This window comes from Sander vitreus, chromosome 12, assembly GCF_031162955.1.
Source record: "Sander vitreus isolate 19-12246 chromosome 12, sanVit1, whole genome shotgun sequence".
In the NCBI taxonomy this organism is placed as follows: domain Eukaryota; kingdom Metazoa; phylum Chordata; class Actinopteri; order Perciformes; family Percidae; genus Sander; species Sander vitreus.
The window spans coordinates 2,678,179-2,700,076 of NC_135866.1; the positions used below are offsets into that span (position 1 = coordinate 2,678,179).

The 21,898-nt window shown below is 43.5% G+C and overlaps 2 protein-coding genes across 20 annotated transcripts in view; both read right to left on the reverse strand.

The window, feature by feature from the left end:
* Window positions 1-2,580, reverse strand: part of LOC144526098 (rho GTPase-activating protein 12-like) — an 80,803-nt gene extending 78,223 nt beyond the window's left edge. For 2 of the 19 annotated variants that reach the window (XM_078263305.1, XM_078263303.1), the window contains exon 1: window positions 2,291-2,570. The gene's annotated coding sequence lies outside the window, so the exon portion shown is untranslated. Of the gene's footprint in view, window positions 1-2,290 lie in introns of all 19 variants that reach the window. The other 17 variants (XM_078263307.1, XM_078263302.1, XM_078263309.1 and 14 more) reach the window with 14 other exon arrangements.
* Window positions 2,581-7,123: 4,543 nt separating this feature from the next.
* LOC144526103 (kinesin-1 heavy chain) overlaps window positions 7,124-21,898 on the reverse strand; it is a 40,947-nt gene continuing 26,172 nt past the window's right edge. The window contains exons 12-26 of the mRNA XM_078263319.1: window positions 20,717-20,904; window positions 18,753-18,821; window positions 18,154-18,360; window positions 17,691-17,834; window positions 15,394-15,582; window positions 14,795-14,912; window positions 13,840-13,895; window positions 13,532-13,641; window positions 13,161-13,262; window positions 12,227-12,287; window positions 11,437-11,508; window positions 10,605-10,709; window positions 9,844-10,060; window positions 9,456-9,603; window positions 7,124-8,547 (exon numbers count right to left, since the gene is read on the reverse strand). Coding sequence (XP_078119445.1) covers window positions 8,544-8,547; window positions 9,456-9,603; window positions 9,844-10,060; window positions 10,605-10,709; window positions 11,437-11,508; window positions 12,227-12,287; window positions 13,161-13,262; window positions 13,532-13,641; window positions 13,840-13,895; window positions 14,795-14,912; window positions 15,394-15,582; window positions 17,691-17,834; window positions 18,154-18,360; window positions 18,753-18,821; window positions 20,717-20,904 — 1,790 coding nt within the window. The 3' untranslated portion in view covers window positions 7,124-8,543. The remainder of the gene's footprint in view (window positions 8,548-9,455; window positions 9,604-9,843; window positions 10,061-10,604; window positions 10,710-11,436; window positions 11,509-12,226; window positions 12,288-13,160; window positions 13,263-13,531; window positions 13,642-13,839; window positions 13,896-14,794; window positions 14,913-15,393; window positions 15,583-17,690; window positions 17,835-18,153; window positions 18,361-18,752; window positions 18,822-20,716; window positions 20,905-21,898) is intronic.

Consider the following 21,898-nt stretch of genomic DNA (forward strand, 5'->3'; position numbering starts at 1 on the left):
ACCAAAAACTATCAACGTGGATCGTAAGCGAGATTAAATGTGATTTTTGGGTGGACTGAAACTTTACAATGGGAATCTGAAGGTACAATTTGGGACATCAGAAACTAACCAGTCAGAGCCAGTCAAGTACTGCGCGGGGACCTTTGCACGTAGTCAGTCACACCACACGTAGGGCCACATTCCCCTAAAAAGCCCGGATTCAGCACAGGCTGCCCCAGTTAGCCACCTCTCACCACCACTTTCCTCCAAACTCAACTCCCCGAGGTCCCCTGCCCTGCTACTGTCAGTAACCACAATCTGTCCCACTTCAACCACAGCCAGCAGCTCACTTAGCGTGGCCTTCCTCCAGACAAACGGGAGCATGAGGGCGTTTTCACACCTACAGTTTGTTTGCTCTGGTCTGAATCACTTGGATGAGTTTGTAAACTTTGGAGCGGTTTCCCCTTGGTTTGGTTTCACACCTGGAAAAATCCAAGCGTATCAAAATACCGTCATTACAAATCACACAAGAATGTCCTCTTATTGGTCGGATGTGTCTGCGGGCGGGAGCAAGAAAGTAAATACAGGAAGAAGGTCCTGTGTTCTGGACTAGTGCATATTTCTTGCATCTCCATGGTCAAACCAGCTCATTTCATTGATATAATCAGACATGGTCACTCAGCGCTTGATGGAGTGTCACAAATCCAATTCAACGTGACATCACCTCCCTGTGATACAGTCAATCCTGCTACTCACACTCACTGGTAAATAAGCAGGGTGTAAATCACACGTTTTATCACGATATGATATCGATTCTTTGGACAACAATACGATATTTACTGCTATCACAAAGTCTGCCACGATACGGTTTCCATTCAATTCAATGCAGGGGCCTGCGATACATAAGCCCCTTTAACACAATCAAGTTACATTTATACATATTTACAAAGAGCAACTAAAATATGATTTGACAATTTCATTACGGAGCGCTTCCAGACATTTAAATTAAAAACAAACTACTCTTTTTTAATAAAAAAAAATAAATATATATAAAAATAAAAGTATCGATACAAAGTATCGATACAAAGTATCGATACTATTGGATCGTTGAGGATCGATGTACCATTACACCCATAGTAAATTAACCAAAATGTTGCATCACAATCATTTGGGAAAACACTATGATGTGATTTATGCGGTCCAAACCGTTTATTGACCACAATGACTCGTCTTTTTTTAAACCTTGAATATTTAAACCTCTATTATTAACGTTAGGTAACACATTATTTAGGGCTGGGCAATAGGGAGAAAATCAGATATCACACTATTCTTGACCAAATACCTCGATATCGCAGCGATATTCTAGGGTTGACAATTGGTGCTCGATGGTGTTTTAAGCCCCCACCGTCGACTTCAAGGCATCTAACCCTAACCTAACCCTGGTGCCTTCCATGCAGCGCTGCCTGGAAGACGACATTGGGGGCTTAAAACACCAAACACCACAATTGGTGCTTTGACAAAATATCTTCCCACTTAGATTTTGGATAAATAATCATCAGTAATATGGACATAATGACTAAGTGGGGAAAAGGCAAATAATAGAACAGCTAGAACAGTCTGGTAAGTTCAGAAAAGTACATCACTTTACTGTAACGCAGCCTTTAAAACCAGGAAAAGACAACACTTGTCATATCACGATATTCAAAATCTAAGACGATATCTAGTCTCATTTCACGATATAATATCGATATATTGCCTAGCCCTAACATTATTGCTTCCATGCATTATGATTCAGCGTTCCCACATTGAAATGACCCGCTCTGTGCTGCACCCTGACAGATAATGAAGTTAACACACAGCCAAACATTTACTCTCACATTTCTGTCTGCGTTATCAAGCTGCTAAACAGAAACTGTACGGAACAAAAACAAACACCAGAGGGTATAAATACACGTCAGTAAGGCGCTAGTGCTGACATTATATGATAGCTACTACTTCTTTAGCTAGTTAACGTTATTCCTACGGGGATTAGTTAACTTTACAGTTCCTGGTATTTGTACAACATTCCTCTAAACTTAATTACCTATGGGAATACTTTTGGCCGCTTTCAGTAAGGGTGTACAAGTCTTACCTTTAACGGTTATGCCCGTGTTGTGATTTTAACATTAACGTTACAGCTCTTGTGTGGGCGTCTGTCTTGATTTACAGGAGCTAATCTGTCGCTAACGTTAGCAAGCTAATTAGCTTTCCTGCTAAACATTCCTCGGTGTCCAAAACACTGCCGCAGTCAAAGATCCGCACCTTAACGTACCTTCTTTACTGGTGTGGGACACTCCGTGGAGAAAACGGGGAAAACACGCTCCAATGCTCCGGAGGGAGTTTAAATTCTCGTCAACTCTTCTGTGGACCGACCACTCTGTGAAAGTGGTTAACTAACGTTACTTGTCAGGTTTGTCAGATAGCGGCGCTCCTACCTCTCCTGCTCTTCCCTGGCCGGTGTAATCCACGGCAGCAGCAGTGCTCGTTCCCGTGGACTCACGCCTGCCATGACAACTTTGGCAACTACCCATAAGCAAAGATCGTCTATTAAAAGATATATCACTCTAAATGTTTTCCAGGACCAAATCTCTGACTCGCCTTCTAAATGTTTTCCAGGACCAAATCTCTGACTCGCCTTCGTTACCAGATACCTGTAGAGGGGGGTTGACTGTACTGACCCATGCAGTGTGTGGGTGTGAGGTGGGGGGGACATTGTGCAATTAGTGATCATTCTGGCGCAGACACACTAGACCCGATATTTTAAGCAAACAATAAATGTTTTTTTTTTTTTTTTTACTGCTAACAACACGTTTGTTCATGTATTGCCGTAAAGCATGGATGTCTATTGGCATTAACTCATTAAAGGGGTTCCATATTCGGAGCGGAAATACAGTCAGAGTGAGCGCTCTTGTTTTATTTTGTACTCTAGTGAGTGTTACGGGCTCACAAGTGTGGACTCAAACAGCGCCACCTGACGGTTTCACTGGAAGTACGGCTACATTGCATGACGATCCAAACATGTATTTATTTATTTATTTTGTTTAACTTCTGTTAAACGTCTGTTACACTAAATAAGATAACTTTTCAAATGTTTAACTATGTTTCTACTTTTTTTTCTTGTACCATAGACCAAAATAGGTTGTACGTAGCTAGCTAGCTCCGTGTTCTAAGAGGGTTAATGATATCCCTGTAATATTGCCACAGTTTGATTTGTTAAACAAACTATCTTTCGTGACGGTTTCATGTCTGTGACGTTAACGTTAGCTAGCTAGCTAGCTAGCTACACACATATGACACACACATATGAAGCTGAACCGCCATGGCCGGCTAATTATAGCTAGCTAGATTAGCAGGAATACGAAATAGAGCTATTCTGGCTCTGTCAAAAGATAACAAACCCCCTATCAGCACATCTACAGCTTACTTACCACTTTGTATCTCGTTTATTCTGTACAAAAAAACGAAATATAAAAACTAGGGCTGTCAGCGTTAACGCATTAATCGCGATGCGATTAAGGGCCGACGCGATACTTTTTTTTTTTAATCGCATTAATCGCACGCCGGCATTTATTAATTTATTTTACGCTTCACTCGGCTTTGCGTCGTGCCTAACAGGCTACTATTTTGACCCTTTGCAGCACCGTTACTTATCATCAAGCTGCCACTTCCTCGTAACACATCCTGCTGCTGCAGGCATGATGGAGAAAGACAGCAGCAATGAAATCCTGAATGGCGCTTTTTATTTTCCAAAACTCCCGGACGGCTCGTACACAAGTCGAAAGCCATATGCACGTTGTGTAAAGCCGAATTGAAATATCACTGAAGCACGTCATGCTTGAGCTACCACCTACGAGCTAAACATAGTAGTACAGTTAAGGCGAGACTAGACCACCGGCCCTCGGGGGGGCGGGGGAGAGATGAATGTTCGGAAATAAAGAGATTGCTGTGGCTCACTGTACAGGTTAGTTTGACCAGCGGGCAGCAGCGGTGGCCGGAGCGAGCAGCAGCAGCAGCTGCAGCGGCCGGAGCGGGCAGCGGCCGGAGCGGGCGATCATGGGGGGACATCCTCAGCGGTGAAACGAGAACGGGGGCTGGAGTATAACCTAGCTAGGTGGAAAGCTAACGCTAGCCGGCCACCTGTTCCATCAATCCTGCTTGCAAGTGTCCGCTCATTAGACAAAACCCGGACTACATCCAACTTCAACGAAACTCCCAACGCGAGTTCAGAGACTGCTGTGTTTTTGTTGTTGTGGAAACAACAGTGTAGCGGACTATCCAGCCTGTTTCTCTGTCGCCGGGTAAGAGTGGAGATGGGCTGTGTTAACACGGACTGGTGCAGAAATGAGCTGCTCATTAACGGTGATCACTGGACGTCAGTGAGTAATCAACATTATTTAGGAGTTACTAAACACTAGATTGACTCTGGTAAGGATAGGGATTTTTAGTTTTTTAGTTAGGTACTTGGAGGAATTGTGCAATAATGACAGATTCACACATTTTTCTTTTGTTTACAGTAAATAAATAATTACAAATCTTAAAATCAAGTTCATAAAGTAACTTTCTTTGCATTCATTTGATTCCCAATCAAGATCCACTGGTAAGAATTGCTTTCCATTGTTAATATGTACTTAAAAACTGTTCTGAAATGCAAATTTTTGTCGAATTTTAATCATGTGATAAAATATGTGATTAATCGAGATTAACTAATAAAAAAAAATTTCCACCTAGTGTGGCTGTATCACGGAGTAATGTACGCAGTGGTGAGGTCACTACTTCCACCCGTGGATGCTTGTTAATGAAACACAAAGATCTCCATATGGTCTCTTAACAATATCGTCTTAAAACTAAGCAATTTGAAAATCCCACTTATCTCCAAAAACTATCCTTACTGGTACATACCAACAGTATTATTCACAAATATTAGCTCAGGTTTAAGCATTAATATAAGTTTTTGACCTGGCTGAAAGAATGACTATTTAGTTCCAGTTCATTCCAGATGTGTTGGATGGGGTTGAGGGCAAGGCATTAAAGCTTTTCCACACCAAACAGAAATATAATCCTCCTTTCATAAGATTAACAGTATCGGATTTCAGAAAATCCATTTGGGAGCGTAATACCACTTCAGCATTAAAAGGCTGTTTGCTAAACAATTGGGAAGTCTTAAACAAAGCAAACACAGAAGACAGATGCCAGTTTTTTTTTTTTTTCTCATAATTATTTAATCACACATACATTTACATCATGCAATCAATCCAAAACTGTGATCTCATGAACTTCCCATCTTTGTCCGTGTCAGAGCCCTGCTATTTGTGCCACAGTTCTCCAGGAATGATCCAGTACCCTTGTCCACTGATGGAGCCTCAAAACTGTCCTTTTAAAAATTGACCCAACTATTACACAGTAATAAAAAAAAGTGACTACACTTTGTTTTGAATTTAGAATGAATGCAAAATCCAATGAAGATAAACACCTCAAATATTCTTTTGCGGGTTTTTTTTTAGATTTTATTAACTATTATTCCCATTTCATATCCAGTTTTTGGTGGAAGGTCAAAGGATAAACATTTTGAGGTCCATGTTTAACTAATCTAGAAGATTACACAAGAGGGAATAAACCAACTCGATAGACACCAAACACTGTCCTGTCGTAGGATACAGGGCAGCTACTCCACCCGGCAGCTTGCACAAAGTAATCATTACTCCTTCAAATTATTTGCCGTCGACAAACAAAAAACAGCCACGTATGGAGTGTTGTTCTGAGTGCAGGTGTTGTGAAGAAGTGCTATTGAACTCAACTTTTCCGGTTACAAGATGGCAAGTTTTAGTAGAACATCTTCTCAGATGAATCCAAAATCTTATCCCTTCCCCACCCCCCTTTCCCAGGCTAGATTTGTTCCACTGATCTCAGCCCAACATGTTTGCAGTAAAAAGTTTATTTAATTTGCATTTCTAAAACACTTGTTTATATTCTAATTTAAATATCTACTACTGCACTGGATAAAGTAAGTAAAGGGTCACCCGGTCGTCAGCTACAGGGAGTAAAGTAGTAGATACTCTTATCATATGGCGTTTTTCCATTACATGGTACATGCTCGCCTCTACTTTTTTGGTTTTCCATTACGAAAAAAAGTCCCTGGTACCTGCTGACAGGTACTTTTTTCGAATACCACCTCCATCGAGGTTCCAAGCTTGTGTGTGTGTGTGTGTGTGTGTGTGTGTGTGTGTGTGTGTGTGTGTGTGGCGTTACTGCGGCGCCGCTATGACGACCAGCCACGCTGAGGCGGTACTAAAATCTGCAAAGGAAAACGGACGCACAGTGCGTCGAGTCGAGGCGAGCAGGTACCATGTAATGAAAAACGCCATTAGAATACGCTCCAGAAAAACTGCTGTCATGTTTCATCTTTTTTTTTTTGTTTGTTTGTTTGTTTTTTGAAATGGCAACCTTGCAGCCCTCGATGAGACGTTGAGAACCAAGTTAGCGGAACAGACGCTAACGAGGAAGAAGGGCAGGACGTTACGTTTACTCCATATGACAGCATTACCACTGCAAGCACACCCTGCTCACTCCTGCCAGTCGGCTGACGTACAGTGTCTTTTACAGTATATTGCACTTGCACGAGATGTTAGTGTTCTCACGCTGGGGTTACAATCGCAACTAGCTCTTTGCCGATGCAGTGGGGCTTCACAGGGTTTAAAAATGCAGTGGTGGGAATTTAAAAACACAAGAAAGACAATAAAAAGACAAAATAAATCCTACACCCCTGGCTAGATTAAGTTAAATAAGCCCCTACAGATGATGACAGAAGATTGTTGTGCAATTTCACACCCTGCCCTCCTGACTGGCTGATCAGCGGCAAGCGTCTGACCCATCGTCTGACACCCCCCCCCCCACTTCAAATATGCATCTAAACGATCTATGGAACCATGAAAGAGATACAGTACATAACACCCAGCAAAACAAATTTACAACCAAAGGGGGCATGTACAGTTACAGATCTTAAATCTATTAAGAAACGACAACAACAAAAAAAGGGTGTGGGAGGAAAGACAAAAAACAATCAAAGAAAACAGAGGCGAGGCAACCTTGGGGAAAAAGAAAAATGATAGGGCAGGGATGAAACCGTTACAACTATTAAAAAAAAAAAAACCATAAAAGGAAGGTCCTGGAGAAGAGCGAGTGACAGCGACCCCGCTGGGACAGGACGAGCATCGGGTGTGCTATCTCAGTCTATATGCCTTCAGACGGTGTGCTCCAATGTGCAGAGAGACATCTACGGCGCCCATTAACACAGCATTATTAACCACTGAGAGAGGTCAAAACAGTACAGGAGCTACTTAGCAAACTCTAAAAAAAAAATTAAAAAAAAAAGGAAGGTGGAAGTGCGTCGTGTCAACCGGATCACTCTCTTCCTTCCTTCCTTCTACAATGCTTTTTCATCCTTCTCATGAAGTCACCAAGAAACGAGTATAGGTTTGGATTTTTAACTTAATGATAAAAACAATTGGCCTCCACAGGTATTTAGTTAAATACATCTACAGTACACTGTCGCACGTCCTGGCTTTTCTATTATATTTTTTTGAATCCATCTTTTTAGCCGTTCCCCCTGCCGTTTCCATACAGCTCTCTCCCTCCCTCCCTCTCTCCCTCCCTCTCTCTCTCAGGAAGCGTGTACAGTTGTGCCAATTTTACATCTGTACAAGACCGGACAGAACAGTAGTGCTCGACACCATCTAGTCAATTCAAAACCACACAGTATTTTTTTTTGTCGTTTTTCTTTCTTTTTTTTTGTTTTCTTCCTTTAAGTAGCATGTCAAATCTATTCAGAGAAAAGTGTGGTTAACAACCGATAATAGTTATGGTGAAATGTACAGAGGTTAGCCTAGAAGCTATTTCTGGTGGCAAGGTCTACATTTTTTTTTTGTTTGGTTTTAGGTTGTGTTTTTTTCATTCGTGGGTTTATATTGGGGGGGGGGGGTTCAGATCTTTCTTTACCCTTTAACATTCAGCATGGCACAGGGCACGACTACTCGCACGACGGACGACGACAGACTGTGCAAAATACAAAAGCCAAACCCAAGTGACACGTTTGAGGTGTTCGCCCGTTTTGCTCGCCGAGGCGGCGCTCGAGGCTGCGTTCGGTTTCCGGGGCGGATACGGATATTATCTTGCCCTTTTTAAATTGAATTTAAATTAAATTTGTTGACTTTTTTTTTATTATTTTTTTTTTTTTTATATATATATATTCAGTACGAGAAAAAGAGATAAGTCATGATGAGAAGTGGGGGAGTGAGTGAAGGTGTTTGTCTGTGTGTGTGTGTGTGTGTGTGTGTGTGTGTGTGTGTGGGGGGGGCTGGAGCTGTACAGGCCAGGAATATTTATATATATATATTTATAATTCAGAAACTCCTTCGGGGCTCCAAAGCAGCGAGGAGAAGCCTGTTCGCTGTAACGGAATGACGGGGTTTTCGGGGTTGGGGGTGACATTGGCTTCTTCAGTGGCGTCGTCCTTCTATCCCTGCTGCTCCTCAGCTGCAGATGCACAGAAAGAAAGGATGTAGTGAGTGCATGTCACACACAACATGCAGCCGACAGGTATATCAAGCAGGAAGAGGAGGCAGATGTTGCATTCATGTGGCTGCTACATATGGAAAAATCGGAACATCAACACACGTACACTAAAAAAACTGGATCCCAAACTGATTAAAGACATTCTTGTACTACTAATAGTCGATATAAACGATCATGTGATGACTAGGGTTGGGTAGCGAAACCCGGTGCTAATACGGCACCGGTGCCCAAACGACCGGTATCTACCGGACCGAATAGCAACACAGATTTGCACAGAGATGCTCTGAAACAGACGTTAGACGCAACAGAAGCATCGCTCGTGATGCATTCAAAGTTATTGTAAAATACCCTATTAATCAATTTTCTTTAAGTATCGGTTCAGGCACCGGCACCGTTTTAAAAGTAGAATTTTAGCACCGGCATCCGATACCCAACCCTAGTGACGACTGAGATATTGGTTCAATCAGTGTAGGGGAGTATTTGATTATTGCATTTTTCTAAACTCCATTTAAAGTGTGGTTTTTGCCCATATTGTTGTGTAAGTTGTAACTTTGGATTGTTTTAGTCTCATTTTATTCTTATTTCTAATTCTGAGAAGTTCGTTGACTCCATGTTTTAAAAGGTGTGATAAAAGTATAGCTATTTTATATTTGCGTGGTACACTCATGACGTGTAACAAAGGCCTCCGTCCAGAATCATACTGGAGACGTTAGATAAAGAGAATTCATCAATGCGTCATAGAGTAAGAATAGGAAATGCTTCTAGATGCAGTGTCTTGGTTCTTTACTGTCATTTTAAATGTTTCCTTCTCTGGTTCCAGCACATGGTCTGGTTAGCTCCCTGAAAAGGAGGAGTGAAGTTGTTCTTACTTCTTGTCTGGCTTGGTGCTGCTGCCACCGCTGCTCCCTCCCCTGATGGACACCGTCTGGCTGTTCTGGTAGAAGCCTCCCCCGCTGCGGTTGATGTTGGGGTGGGTGGGGGACGCCACCGGCTGCTGCCCGGGCCGGATAGGCTTGGCTGCGGCGGGGAGAAAGAAGAGATTAAGGATTGGCCGTTTCTTATATACACGATGATGATTAGCGAAGGCAGGGAGATTTGATTTTGGATTCAGACAAAACACTAATAAAAATGGAAAGATCTGTAATACTGGTACAAGAGGACATTTTCTCCAGGCACAGAGACGTGTCACAAAGCTCCCGTGTCTTCTTCCCTGAATAAAAGAAGTTGCAGATGGGACTTTCACCCATGCCTACTCACCGATCTGGGCAGAGTGTCCCCTCCGGGCCATGTTCTTGGCCCTGACGGCCTCCTTGATGCGGTCCACCTCCTGCTGGTAGCGCTTGCGGTCGCGGGCGGCGTTCTCCTTGGCCTCCTTCAGAGCAGACTCCAGGGCCTTGACCCGCTCAGCCGTAGCGCGAAGGCGCTTCTCCAGTTTAGGAAGCTCACAGCGCAGGTCTGCATTATCACGTACCAGCTGTGGGACAACATGCATTGGGTTAAATTGTTTCTTTAAGTCCCTTTTTAGCATCGGTCTACCAGCGGGGGAGCATGATTGGGCAAAGACAATGATAGTTAGGAGAAGGTGGTAGAGCTGGCCTGTAACAATTATTATTTTACATAACCACGGTTTCTTTGTTTTTACCACAATGAATTGCTAACATTAGCTAAGGTCTTAAAGCGTATGACTGGTAATTGTTGATTTGGTTTAGATATGCCTAATTGTAATTATATAAGTGACTGTTGGTCGGACTATATTTTTTTATTATTATTTCAATTGTTAGTTGTTGACACCAAAAGATGTATCCTGGGATTCGTTCAAAACTTACATTTGACTGAAAGAGACACTTATATTGTTAGTCGCAATCATTTCTGAGACAATTCATTGTACAGAAATTGTTGTAATTGTTACAGCTCTACCACTGATGGAGACCAGTCAGTCAAGGGCAACGTGAGAGCTTGAAAGGACAGCAGTACTCGTTGGTCTTGTTGCTGGCAGGTTGTTGCATTTTAAATCCTACCTGTTTGTGAACCTTGGTGAGCTGCTCAAGATTGTTCTCAAGAAAGGAGATTTTCTGTTTCTGTGCTGCGCTGCCGCCTGTGTCGTCCGAGTCCATCTCCGTACTCTGCACAACGAACAACACACAAGCATTAAAACTTAAATAATATGCACGGGGACTTACAAATCACATAACTTCCCGACCGATAAAGGATTTTTAAGGCCGATATCGATACAAATATTCGGCGATTTAAAAATCCAATATATCGGCCGATATATATTTTAAAAAAGATAATCCAGAAACGCGTTACAAAACATACAGACAGATTTCCCTAACATTAGTTATTTGTAGTTATTCATTAGTCCTCACTAAAATAATATAATTGTTTTATTGTCACAACAGAACATAGGAACGTCACAATATCTTAAAGTTCTGATAAATAAAATGTATAAAAATACAAACTTAAGATATGAAACTTAAAGTCCTTTGAACAAAAACAAATCAAAGAGTGTTGCCAACAGGGAGGTTGTAGAGCGCCCTCTGGTGGACAGACTATGCAACGCCAACACTCAGAACATGGTTGAAGGGGGTTTCGTCCGTTTTTATTTTATTTTTTAAATATTCATTTATCGGCCATAATAAATGCTGATACCGATAGTTTGGAAAATGCCTAATATCGGCCCGCCGATATATCGGCCCGCCGATATATCGGTCAGGCTCAGTGCTACAGTGTTGCGGTTGCTGGCAGAATTACTGTGTCATTTTGTTATCAATGACGTCCTTTGTTTGGGTCTTTTGCTGAACAAGATCCCCCTTTTTTCTTGTCAACCAGGCAATGAACAATCATATTCACCTTTTTCACTCTGGTAGCCAAATCCTGGACAAAGAGCTTCCTTAAATTGTGCAGGGTCTGCAGCTCCTTGGCCTTGAATGGAAAGAAGAAAAAAAAAGACAAGCAATCGATTTCAACAAAAATGTGATTGAGATGATTGGAACAGACGGAAAGAACCAGTGAATAAAGAATGGATGGAACACAGCAGATATCAATTTAGATCAAACAGACTCAGTGTAACACTAAATGTGAATATATGTTTCTGCGTGTTTGAAACCTCAATATTGAAGCTGGTGTCGAGTTCCAAATGATTCATTGATTCGACAACATATTGACTTGAGTGTAACGCAGAGATGTTCACAAGTCATTTTTTGGAAGTCCAAGTAGAGTCTCAAGTCTGAGGGGCAAGTTCAAATCATGTCTCAAGTGTTTTGCCTCAATGTGCCGGTTCCCAGCATTAGCACAACACTTTGCGATGGTTAGCTTGTTACCTGTGACGATACATGCTAAATGTAACGTCTCTTTCACTCACTTGACGAGTCTCGAAGCTCGAGTCAAGTCTGAAGTCTTTTGGGTCGAGTCCGAGTCAAGTCTGAAGTCAGCTGTTTGTGCGACTCAAGTCAGAGTCTCACACTCAAGTCCCCATCTCTTGTGTAACGACTAATGGATATTTCTTTCTTTGGACATTCACAACTTACAGCAATGTGTCAGTGTGATCTGTAGACAGGAAGTCAATCACTTCTACTTGCAAAGGGATGTAACCCCTTACTATAATAGCTACAATAAGAGCTTTCAGTTTAGATGAACTCACCACAGTCTCCTCCAGACCCTTCAGGTCCTGTCTGGCCTGCTCCCGTCTGTCCTGCATCACCCTGAACACAACAACAACAACAGTAGTTAACATCTGAAGAAATGCACGTGCCACAATGCTGGGGATGAATGGCTAAACATTCACTCTATCAGGCCATTAACACCAGAACCGCCATTGCCCACGCTATTGAACGTTGAGATTAACGAATGAAATTATTCCGTCATTGTTACTGCCGTGTTTCCCTGCTGCCCGGCCTTTACTACATACCTATTTTGCACATTCCTATATTGTCATAATGATCTAATAAAAATAGAGGGTTTTTTTGGTGTCGCTTTTCACAAACACCACCTTTATTCGCCAGGAGCAGCGCAGATTAACGCGTCTTGCTGTAGAGATTTAAAGCTATAGTGCGTAGTTTCCGTCGTCCCCGTGAGGAATTCTAAGTAATGACAACAAGACTGTCGGCGCGTCCACATGCTTGTAGCCAAGGAGGACACGGAGGATTGAAAAAACATGGACTCTTCAGAAGAGGTCATTATCTTCACTGGAGTTTCGGCGCGGGAAAGTCACCGGACGCCACAATCTTCTGAACATAGTCATATTGAGAAATCCAGAGAGAGTTGTGTGGAGCTGATAGTCTTAATTAGCTTTGTAGCAACTCATTTGGCAACGGCTTGAATGTAACGGACGTTCATTAATATCAAAAAGTTACACACTAAAGCTTTAACGCAGCATTATAGAGATGGAGAGGGCTGATGCATTAATTACTCTTGGGCGTCAGGCTTGGCGGCTAGAGTACCCCTAAAATGCCTGGCGGAGTAATGTTAACAATATTGAGAGAGAGAGAGAGAGACAGAGAGTGAGTGAGTGTGAGTGTGTGTGTGTGTGTGTGTGTGTGTGTGTGTGTGTGTGTGTGTGTGTGTGTGTGACGTACGTGAGCTCATGCAGCTTACGGCTCTTCTCCTGGTCGGTGGATTTGAGTTTCTCGTGCTCCACGCGGAGCCTCTCCTGCTCCAGCATGATCTTTTGGTTCAGACTGTAAGAGACAACATGGCGTCACGTTTATGTCAACCTACTGACTGAATCTGCACATCCGTGTCAACAGCGAGGATTCTTTTGCTCTAACAACATGTTAGAACTACCTTTTACACAGCTGCTGCTGCTGTTTGCTCCTTCAAATCTCAAAATATACCTAAAACATTGTTTTCCTTCCTTCCTTATAGTTTTAAACATAATTTTGTCCCTTTATTGTAAGATTCATTTCTAACAGAGCTATGACTGAGGAAACAGAAGTGCAAGTCTTACTCCTGCAGCTCAGTGATGAGTTTCTCCTTGTTGTCCAGCTCATCTCTCAGGTTGCTGATCTGCTTCTGGTGAGCTTCACGGTGGGAGTGGATCTGCTTCTCCACCGCTTCCTGAACACACACAAATGCACACCGTTAAGTTGATGAATGAACAATACCCAGATTTAGCAGGCTCTTTACAAGCGGTTGTGGTACTGGATCTGCGCTGAGCGCTTATTTTTAGGAGTTACGTTTTCAGATGGTTGTTGAAAACAGACTAGCCAGAAATGGCGCGTAGTGTCCACTGATCAATGGGGCTGAGGAACATACCTTGACTTCATTGGCAGTCTGGATCTCACTCTCCTTCTCCATAGCATGGACTTTCTCTGTAAAACACACAGGGTTCATTGCAATGAGATGGAAGTAGAGAGATAAACTCAGTGATGTTAGTCCTCACTGAAGCCCTTGGAATACGAAAATTAGTTGTTAGACATAATTCTTGTCAAATAATTTGATTAAAAAAAGAAAAAATGTGGCTGATTTAGACTCTCATAGACTCAGCCTGCTAACCCTTTTGCTATGCCACGTTGTGTACACTTTTTTAGCACTTGCTCTAAACTAAATAGACAATCTGGCAGACCCTTCTACCTAGCTTCTGACTACTAGCCAGTCAGAAGCAGAGTATGAGGGCGTGCCCTGACAGTACCTAGGTAAGGACTACTAGCCAGTCAGAAGCAGAGAATGAGGGCGTGCCCTGACAGTACCTAGGTAAGGACTACTAGCCAGTCAGAAGCAGAGTATGAGGGCGTGCCCTGACAGTACCTAGGTAAGGACTACTAGCCAGTCAGAAGCAGAGTATGAGGGCGTGCCCTGACAGTAGCTAGGTAAGGACTACTAGCCAGTCAGAAGCAGAGTATGAGGGCGTGCCCTGACAGTACCTAGGTAAGGACTACTAGCCAGTCAGAAGCAGAGTATGAGGGCGTGTCCTGCTAGCAGCTAGGTGAGCATTACAACGTGTGTTCCAAAGTGACCACGTTTGTCTCTGAAGTAAAGGCTGGACTACAATAGAGCTGTTTGGAGCAGTTTATGAACAGTGTTTTCTGTGGGAGATGGTATGTCCCTTTGGGGTGGACTTTGGGCTTTTTCACTTTGTAAACCTATAACATGCACAAAAAGATATATAACACAATAAAGGAAAGGGAAAAAAGCCAAAAAGCATAATATGAGCACTTTAAAGTGGACGTGAAGTGAGTGCTGGTGTCCCTGTTGTTGACTGGCGACATACCCTGAGCGCTGAGCTTGACCAGTTCCTCGTTGAGAGAGTCCACGTTCTCCTCCAGCTGCCTCTTCTTCTGCTCCACGTTCTGCAGGTACTCCGTCAGGGACTTGATTTTAGCCTCGTGCTGGAGACGGAAGAAATAACACAGGTGTTCATGCACGCAATCGTTGTCAGAATTCAGAAACTATTCTTTCTTCACGTACACACAGGGATCAGTCAGCTCACAACTAGGGCCGCACAGTTACACGCAATTTTATCGAAATTGCAATATGGACTAGTGCAATATCCAAATCGCAGGGGGAGGGGGGAGGAGGGCAATATTTGTCAAAAGCAAAATATGTGTCAAGCCATTCTGAATGAAGTAGTGTGGTGCTGCAGAGACGTCCCGGCCTACAAAACCTATCCTACAGACTAAAGAAAACATCTCTGTTTGGTACAGATCCTCGCAAAAAAAATGTTTTCCAATGAAATAATGACACAAAAACTATCATTCCCTCCAATGTCGTGAATCATCATCTCAATCTCAGTCAAAATAATCGCAGTTCCATATGTTTTCACCTAATGCAGCCCTATTCACCACATGTCTGTGGTCAGTTGCTGCGTACCTGGGAGATGCGCAGCTGGCAGGCAGACAGCTCCTTCTCGTTCTCGTCCATCTTCTTGTTGCTCTCCGACTGGGTGCCCTCCAGCTGCTTGCAGCGTTTCACCATGGTCTTCACCTCGGACTTCATCTTGCTGATGTAGAGACGGGCCACAGTGAACTCCTCGTCTATCAGCCCACTGCCCTCATGTTGCTGGAGGGGCAGAAGGGGAACGTTGAAGAGGCACGACCACATGGAAGGAAAGAAAGAAGGAAAAAGTTGGTTCGTCTCCCTTTTACAACCACAGAATCAGGGCTGGGCTATGAATTTGATTTCATCGATTAACTCGAATGTGTAGTTAACGTCGATTTGTTTAAATGAAAATCGGTTTTCTCCTTAACAGCCGTTGACGCTCCCCTCTGGGCTCCCGTAGTTCCAAACGGGCTCAGCCCTCCCCCCCCGCGCGCGTTTGCCATAGAGATACACAAACAACAGCTACGTTCACACTGCAAGTCTTAATGCCTAATTCAGATTTTTTGCTCAGATCCGATTTATTGTTTGGCTGTTCACATGACCTTTTAAAATGTGGCCTATATCAGACTCCAGTGTGAACTGTTTGCGGTTTTGAACTGACCCGCATGCGCAAAAGAACAATACCAATGACATCAGTCGCAGCAAGCCGTTACACTAAAGTTAGGGAGGTTATGGAGGAAGGAAGCATTTTCACTTTTATTTCAAAATGTTTGTGTAATGGCAGCCATAAGATTAATGAGCAGGTGCTGAGGAGGAGAAGAATGAAGAGAAAGAGAGCCAAATTGGCTATTTTGGCCTTTTGTGGGGTTATGGCTGCAAATTCACTACAGAGGTCTGTGTGACCGGACGACCCACTTGCACGTCAGGACCGCTACGGGCCTCCACCAGAGTTTCCTCTGGCTTCGCCCTCGCACGCGCTCACGCTCCACCTCCCGGCGGTGCGGGCAAGACGGGCCGGTGGTGCGCCCGACCGTTCCGTGTTTCAAGACGGCTCGGGTGGGTTGCCGCCATCGTCTTTTTTACGTGAGCCGATGCCCGCCCTGGCGACGCGACGCGGTTGGGGCACACTGAGGACAGTCCGCCAAGGTTGACAGCCGCACCGGGAGCAGGGGGCCCCGCCCCTCCCTGCGGGGAGCGAGGGTTATTGAGGTAAAAGTCGCATCAAATCCGCCTTGGTTGTTCACACAAATGGAACCACATATGGAAGTGGCCTGAATCTGATTTGGAAAAAATCTGATCTGGGCCAGATTTGAGTGTTCACACTACTTCTGAAGAAGTCTGACCTGGGCCACTTTTGCCTGCAGTCTGAACGTAGCCAACATGGAAGCGACAGAGACTAACATTAGTTCTTTTCTTAACTAGTCGTCTCATTACTTACTTAACCGTAATCTCCGCCGAAATGACCGGCAGCTCGCGGTGCTCACAGTCCCCTATTCTCGGGTAACTGAACCACCAACTACAGCTGACCTGACAGAGCACCATGTGGAGCGCCAGAGGCGGTGTTGAGGAACTCTGTAGCGGCTCAACACATCTACTATATGACGCTGATACGGCCGAGCTGTGACGGAGGTCTGTAGCGGCTTAAACAACTAGCAATCGCCGCTCTGTAGCACGGAGCTCCTCTTCGACGTTTATTTTACCGCTAGTTACTACGAAGGAGCTTGCTACAGGTATGCTACATTCATGAGACCATGGGATGTTAATGTATGTTACTCAGCAACAGGTGAAAACAGGGGCAAGGTTGTGCGACAAAATCAAAATGATTTGAAGTGAATTACGTGTATGTGTGAAAAAGCTTTATCTCACACATCCGTTTTGTTGTCGTTGAATATATAGCATAATTGTATAATTTGTGTCATTCTTTTCAGTTTTACCAATGATATACCTAAATATTTTCATGTTTCAAGTCTGTTGCTGTCTTTGCCAGGACTCCCATTGCAAAAGAGAATCTAAATCTCAATGATAATATTCCTGGGAAAATAAAAGGTTAAGTAAAACAAAAAAATAAATACAAGAAAGAGGCAGGTGTTGATGCATTGGATCATCACAATATCTGAACGGACATTGTACTGGACATGTATCGTGGTTTAGTCACTGGGCCTGAACCTTTTTTCCAATATATTTGAATCACTGCAACATCCTGTCAAAGGATTCTTTCTTATCCATTTAAATAAAAAAAATAAAAAATAAAAAAATCTCTCTTCCTCCTCCTCTGGATTCCTAGAAGCTGGTGTTGCTACTGTAGCCGTAGTGCTGCCATAGCAACCGTGCTCAAGGCACCCCAGTACCTTGATGTCGTTGCTGCCGACGGCGATGCCAATCTCGGCTAGGTCTTTGAGCAGTGAAGACATCATCTCGGTCACCCTCTTCTTCTGGTGGTTGGACATCTCCTTCAGCTTCTGGAGCTCAGAGTCCAGAGACGACAGGATGGACTGCAAGGGGGGGGGAGGAGAGAGAAACTTTATGTTTAAGTTGGTGCTCATGTTATAGTTTGTTATTATATGTTATATTATTGTCTTTTTTTCATATCGCAATATATATCGCAGGGGAAAAAAATATCGCAATGTAAGTTTTTTTCAATATCGTGCAGGCCTATCTGTAGTTATTTCTATCCCTGCAGGTTGTACAAGTCAAATGATTGTGTTGCGCAATTGTGTTACATATTAACATAGCCAAAAACAAAGGACAAATTAAAAGGCACATGACTGAACTTAAAGCGTCAAAGTGGCTTTGGGTCTGTCCCCAGCTCACCGATTTCTGGCAGAGCTCCTCGCTGATGGCCTCGAACTCCTTGGTCTTGTCCTCCACCTCCTGGCTCTTCTGGTCGTAGTTGACGGCCAGCTCCTCCAGAGCCTGCAGCACCTCCTTCACCTCGTCCTTGGAGGCCTCGTTCTCCGCCTGCAGGCGGTTCAGCTCCGCCTGCAGGTTCTCGTGGTCGCGGCGCGACGACGCTAGAAGCTGCAAGCGCGGGAGAGAAGTGCAATTGAGTTACTTGTTTTCATTTAAATGAGGGCTGCAGGAATTAGTCAATGTCCGTTACAATATATGGCTGAATACGCAATTAGCATTTAGTGCGTAGTTTCTGTCGCCCCCGTGAGGAATTCTAAGTAATGACAACAAGACTGTTGCATCCACATGACACAAGCCTTTCATAATTGCGCACGCTAAGCAAATCTTATTGTAATTGAAGATTGTAGCCCTACTTGAGGGACTGGAGTAAGTCAAATATAAATGCAACTTGGCAGCTGTGATAGCTTCTTGTGTTACCCTCACAGCTCTGAAACTACAAAGATCAAGAGTTCCCTCTGCATGTTCTCCTTCCCGACGCCTGCTGGAGCTCCAGCACTCACCTCATCCTGGTCCAGCATCTGCTGCTTCAGCTTCTCAGCCAGCTGGCTCTGCTGGTTGATTTCCTCGTCCTGTCAGGTGCAGAGAGACAAAGGGACATTAGCCTTCACGGCAGCAACAGCACGTATCCCTGGAGACGCTCGGCACAGGGTGGCAGATGACTGATAAATGAAAAGGTTTTGGATGATATAAAAGGAACGCTGCTTTTATTTACTTGTTATATGGACTGCTGAACCCCTGCTAAGCAAAGATATGGATGTGTGTATGAGGATAAATGGGTTTAGTTTGAATGAATTTGAATTTTTGTTTGAATAATGACCAGGGCTCATTTTCAGTAAACTTTTTTGGGGTGCTTTTTCCAACGTTTTATTCACATTTCTGACACTTTTTTTTAAATTCATGTTCAATAAAACTAATTTAAATGACATTGTACTTAATTTTGGGGTTTAAAAAAAGCTAAAATTATGAATTCTTTTGATTAATAGTTAAGATCAGAGGATGTTGAGTGAGTCACAGACTGGATACTGTTTTAAAACCTTTTCATTTTAAAAATAATTCCAAATGCTATAAAACTGAATAAAACACCCAAAATTCAATGGAAGTAATCATTAATATTACCTGCAAAGATTGTTCTATGGGTTCCATACAACTTCCTCCATATTTCTGATATAAAAAACTTTGAAAACGGGTCAAATGTGACCCGAGGACAACACAAGGGCTAACATTGAAATTAAAATGTGATATATACTAAAAGAAAATTAAAAGTTGGATTTCACAAAGACATCCACCAACTACAGAATGCCTCTCTCTTCAGGCTGTATTTTGTCAGACCAGCCAGCTGTCTAACAGTAGGTGACATCTATGGATTAACATTTCTTTCTAATGAATTTAAAGACCTCTGATGGTTCTATGATCCAAAGACCAGCAGGAACATGTTAGAATCAAACAGTCGCCTTGCTTCTCTCTAATCTCATTTTAAAGTGCTCATATTATGCTTTTTCCCTTTCCTTTATTGTGTTATATATCTTTTTGTGCATGTTATAGGTTTACAAAGTGAAAAAGCCCAAAGTCCCCCCCCAAAGGGACTTACCATCTCCAACAGAAAACACTGTTCATAAACTGCTCCAAACAGCTCTATTGTAGTCCAGCCTTTACTTCAGAGACAAACGTGGTCACTTTGGAACACGTTATAATGCTTGCCTAGCTGCTAGCAGGACACGCCCTCATACTCTGCTTCTGACTGGCTAGTAGTCCTTACCTAGGTACTGTCAGGGCACGCCCTCATACTCTGCTTCTGACTGGCTAGTAGTCCTTACCTAGGTACTGTCAGGGCACGCCTTCATACTCTGCTTCTGACTGGCTAGTAGTCCTTACCTAGCTGCTAGCATGGCACGCCCTCATACTCTGCTTCTGACTGGCTAGTAGTCCTTACCTAGCTACTGTCAGGGCACGCCCTCATACTCTGCTTCTGACTGGCTAGTAGTCCTTACCTAGGTACTGTCAGGGCATGCCCTCATACTCTGCTTCTGACTGGCTAGTAGTCCTTACCTAGGTACTGTCAGGGCACGCCCTCATACTCTGCTTCTGACTGGCTAGCAGTACTTACTGCGCATGTGCGACTCCCAACAAAGATGGAACAGAAGTGAGAGGTCTCACTCACTCACAAGAGCTCAACACACAGGGTGAAAAGAGGAGCTGCAGCAATGTGCAGTACAACAAAAATATGGTGTTTTTCTGAAAATTAAACCACATAAACCTATTCTGATATAACCTCTAAATACAATGATGAACCTGAAAATGAGCATAATATGAGCACTTTAACATACATTGGATGGAAACCATGAGGCTTGAATCAGAGGGATGTCTCTTTAGTTAGGTTTAGTGTGTAAAACCGGTATACATAATGTGCCGAGTCTACAAACCCACATTCATAGCCCAGTTCCACACCTCCTGGCCTCTCCCTCACCTTATCATCCAGCTGTTTGTAAAGCTTGGCCAGCTCCACCTCACACTTGTCCTTCTCCACGTCGGTGAGGCGAACCGTCGGCACGTTGGGCGTGGAGGCCTGCTTCTCGTTGATTATGTTGTCCAGGGCCTGCACCTCGGCGTTGGCCTTCTCCTTGTCAAACTGCTCCTCCACTGGCACACTTTCCCCTGGGGTGGGAGCACGCACGCACACACACACACACACACACACACACACGGTTTGTGTGAGCTTTATTTGTTCTATCGCATATTAAGCTTGTGTGTGTAAAGAACTGTATTTGTTCCATCACATATTAAAAGGTGCTGTAGGTAGGATTGTGAAGATCCAGGATTTAGCCAAAGAATTTGAACGTCAACAACTTCTCAGTCCCTCCCCCCTTTCTGCTAAAGCCCAAACGGTCTCCTAAGCCCCTCCCACCACAAGGGAGAATGAATGCGTGTGCCTGAGCAGTGATTGACACGCAGTTAGACCCCCCCCCGGCCCTGATTGGTGCATCTGAACAGGGAGCGGTGGATTTTTGCAAATCTCACTACAGGCTGTAGGTGGAGCCAGAGGAGCTGGATTTATTTTTAATGACCTGCTTCATGTAGTTCTACTGGAACAAATATGACAGAAAGTTAGTTTTATAAGTCTTACCTACTGCACCTTTAAGTTTGTGTGTGTAAAGAGCTTTATTTGTTGTATCACATACATTTGTGTGTGTGAAGAGCTTTATTTGTACTATCCAATTAACAAATAAGTTTAAAGTAAGTTGTCCATGATGCACTGTAGACCAAACCAGCCAAACTACATGCAGTGGGCAGACTGACCACAAAGACAAAAGTGTCATCACTCCTAGGTGTTAATGCATTACATCGATACAAAGAGGTGTGCTGATGTTTTCCTATAGTAGGAATCAAAGCCAACATCCGTTTGTGGCATTGCAACCTGCACTGAAACCATTGAGTCAAAGAATCTGTATCAAAACGTAAAAAGTTGTACATTTTTTCCAAGGAATCTGTGGAAGAAAAACAATGGAATAAGAGAGTCCAGATCCTCACCGTTCCTCCAGCGGTTGAGCTCATTCTCCAACCAGGTGACCGTGCTCTCAGGGTCTTGTTCTTCTCCTTCTCCCTCTCATATTTCTGCTTCCACTGCTCTGCCGTCAGCTCCACGTTGACA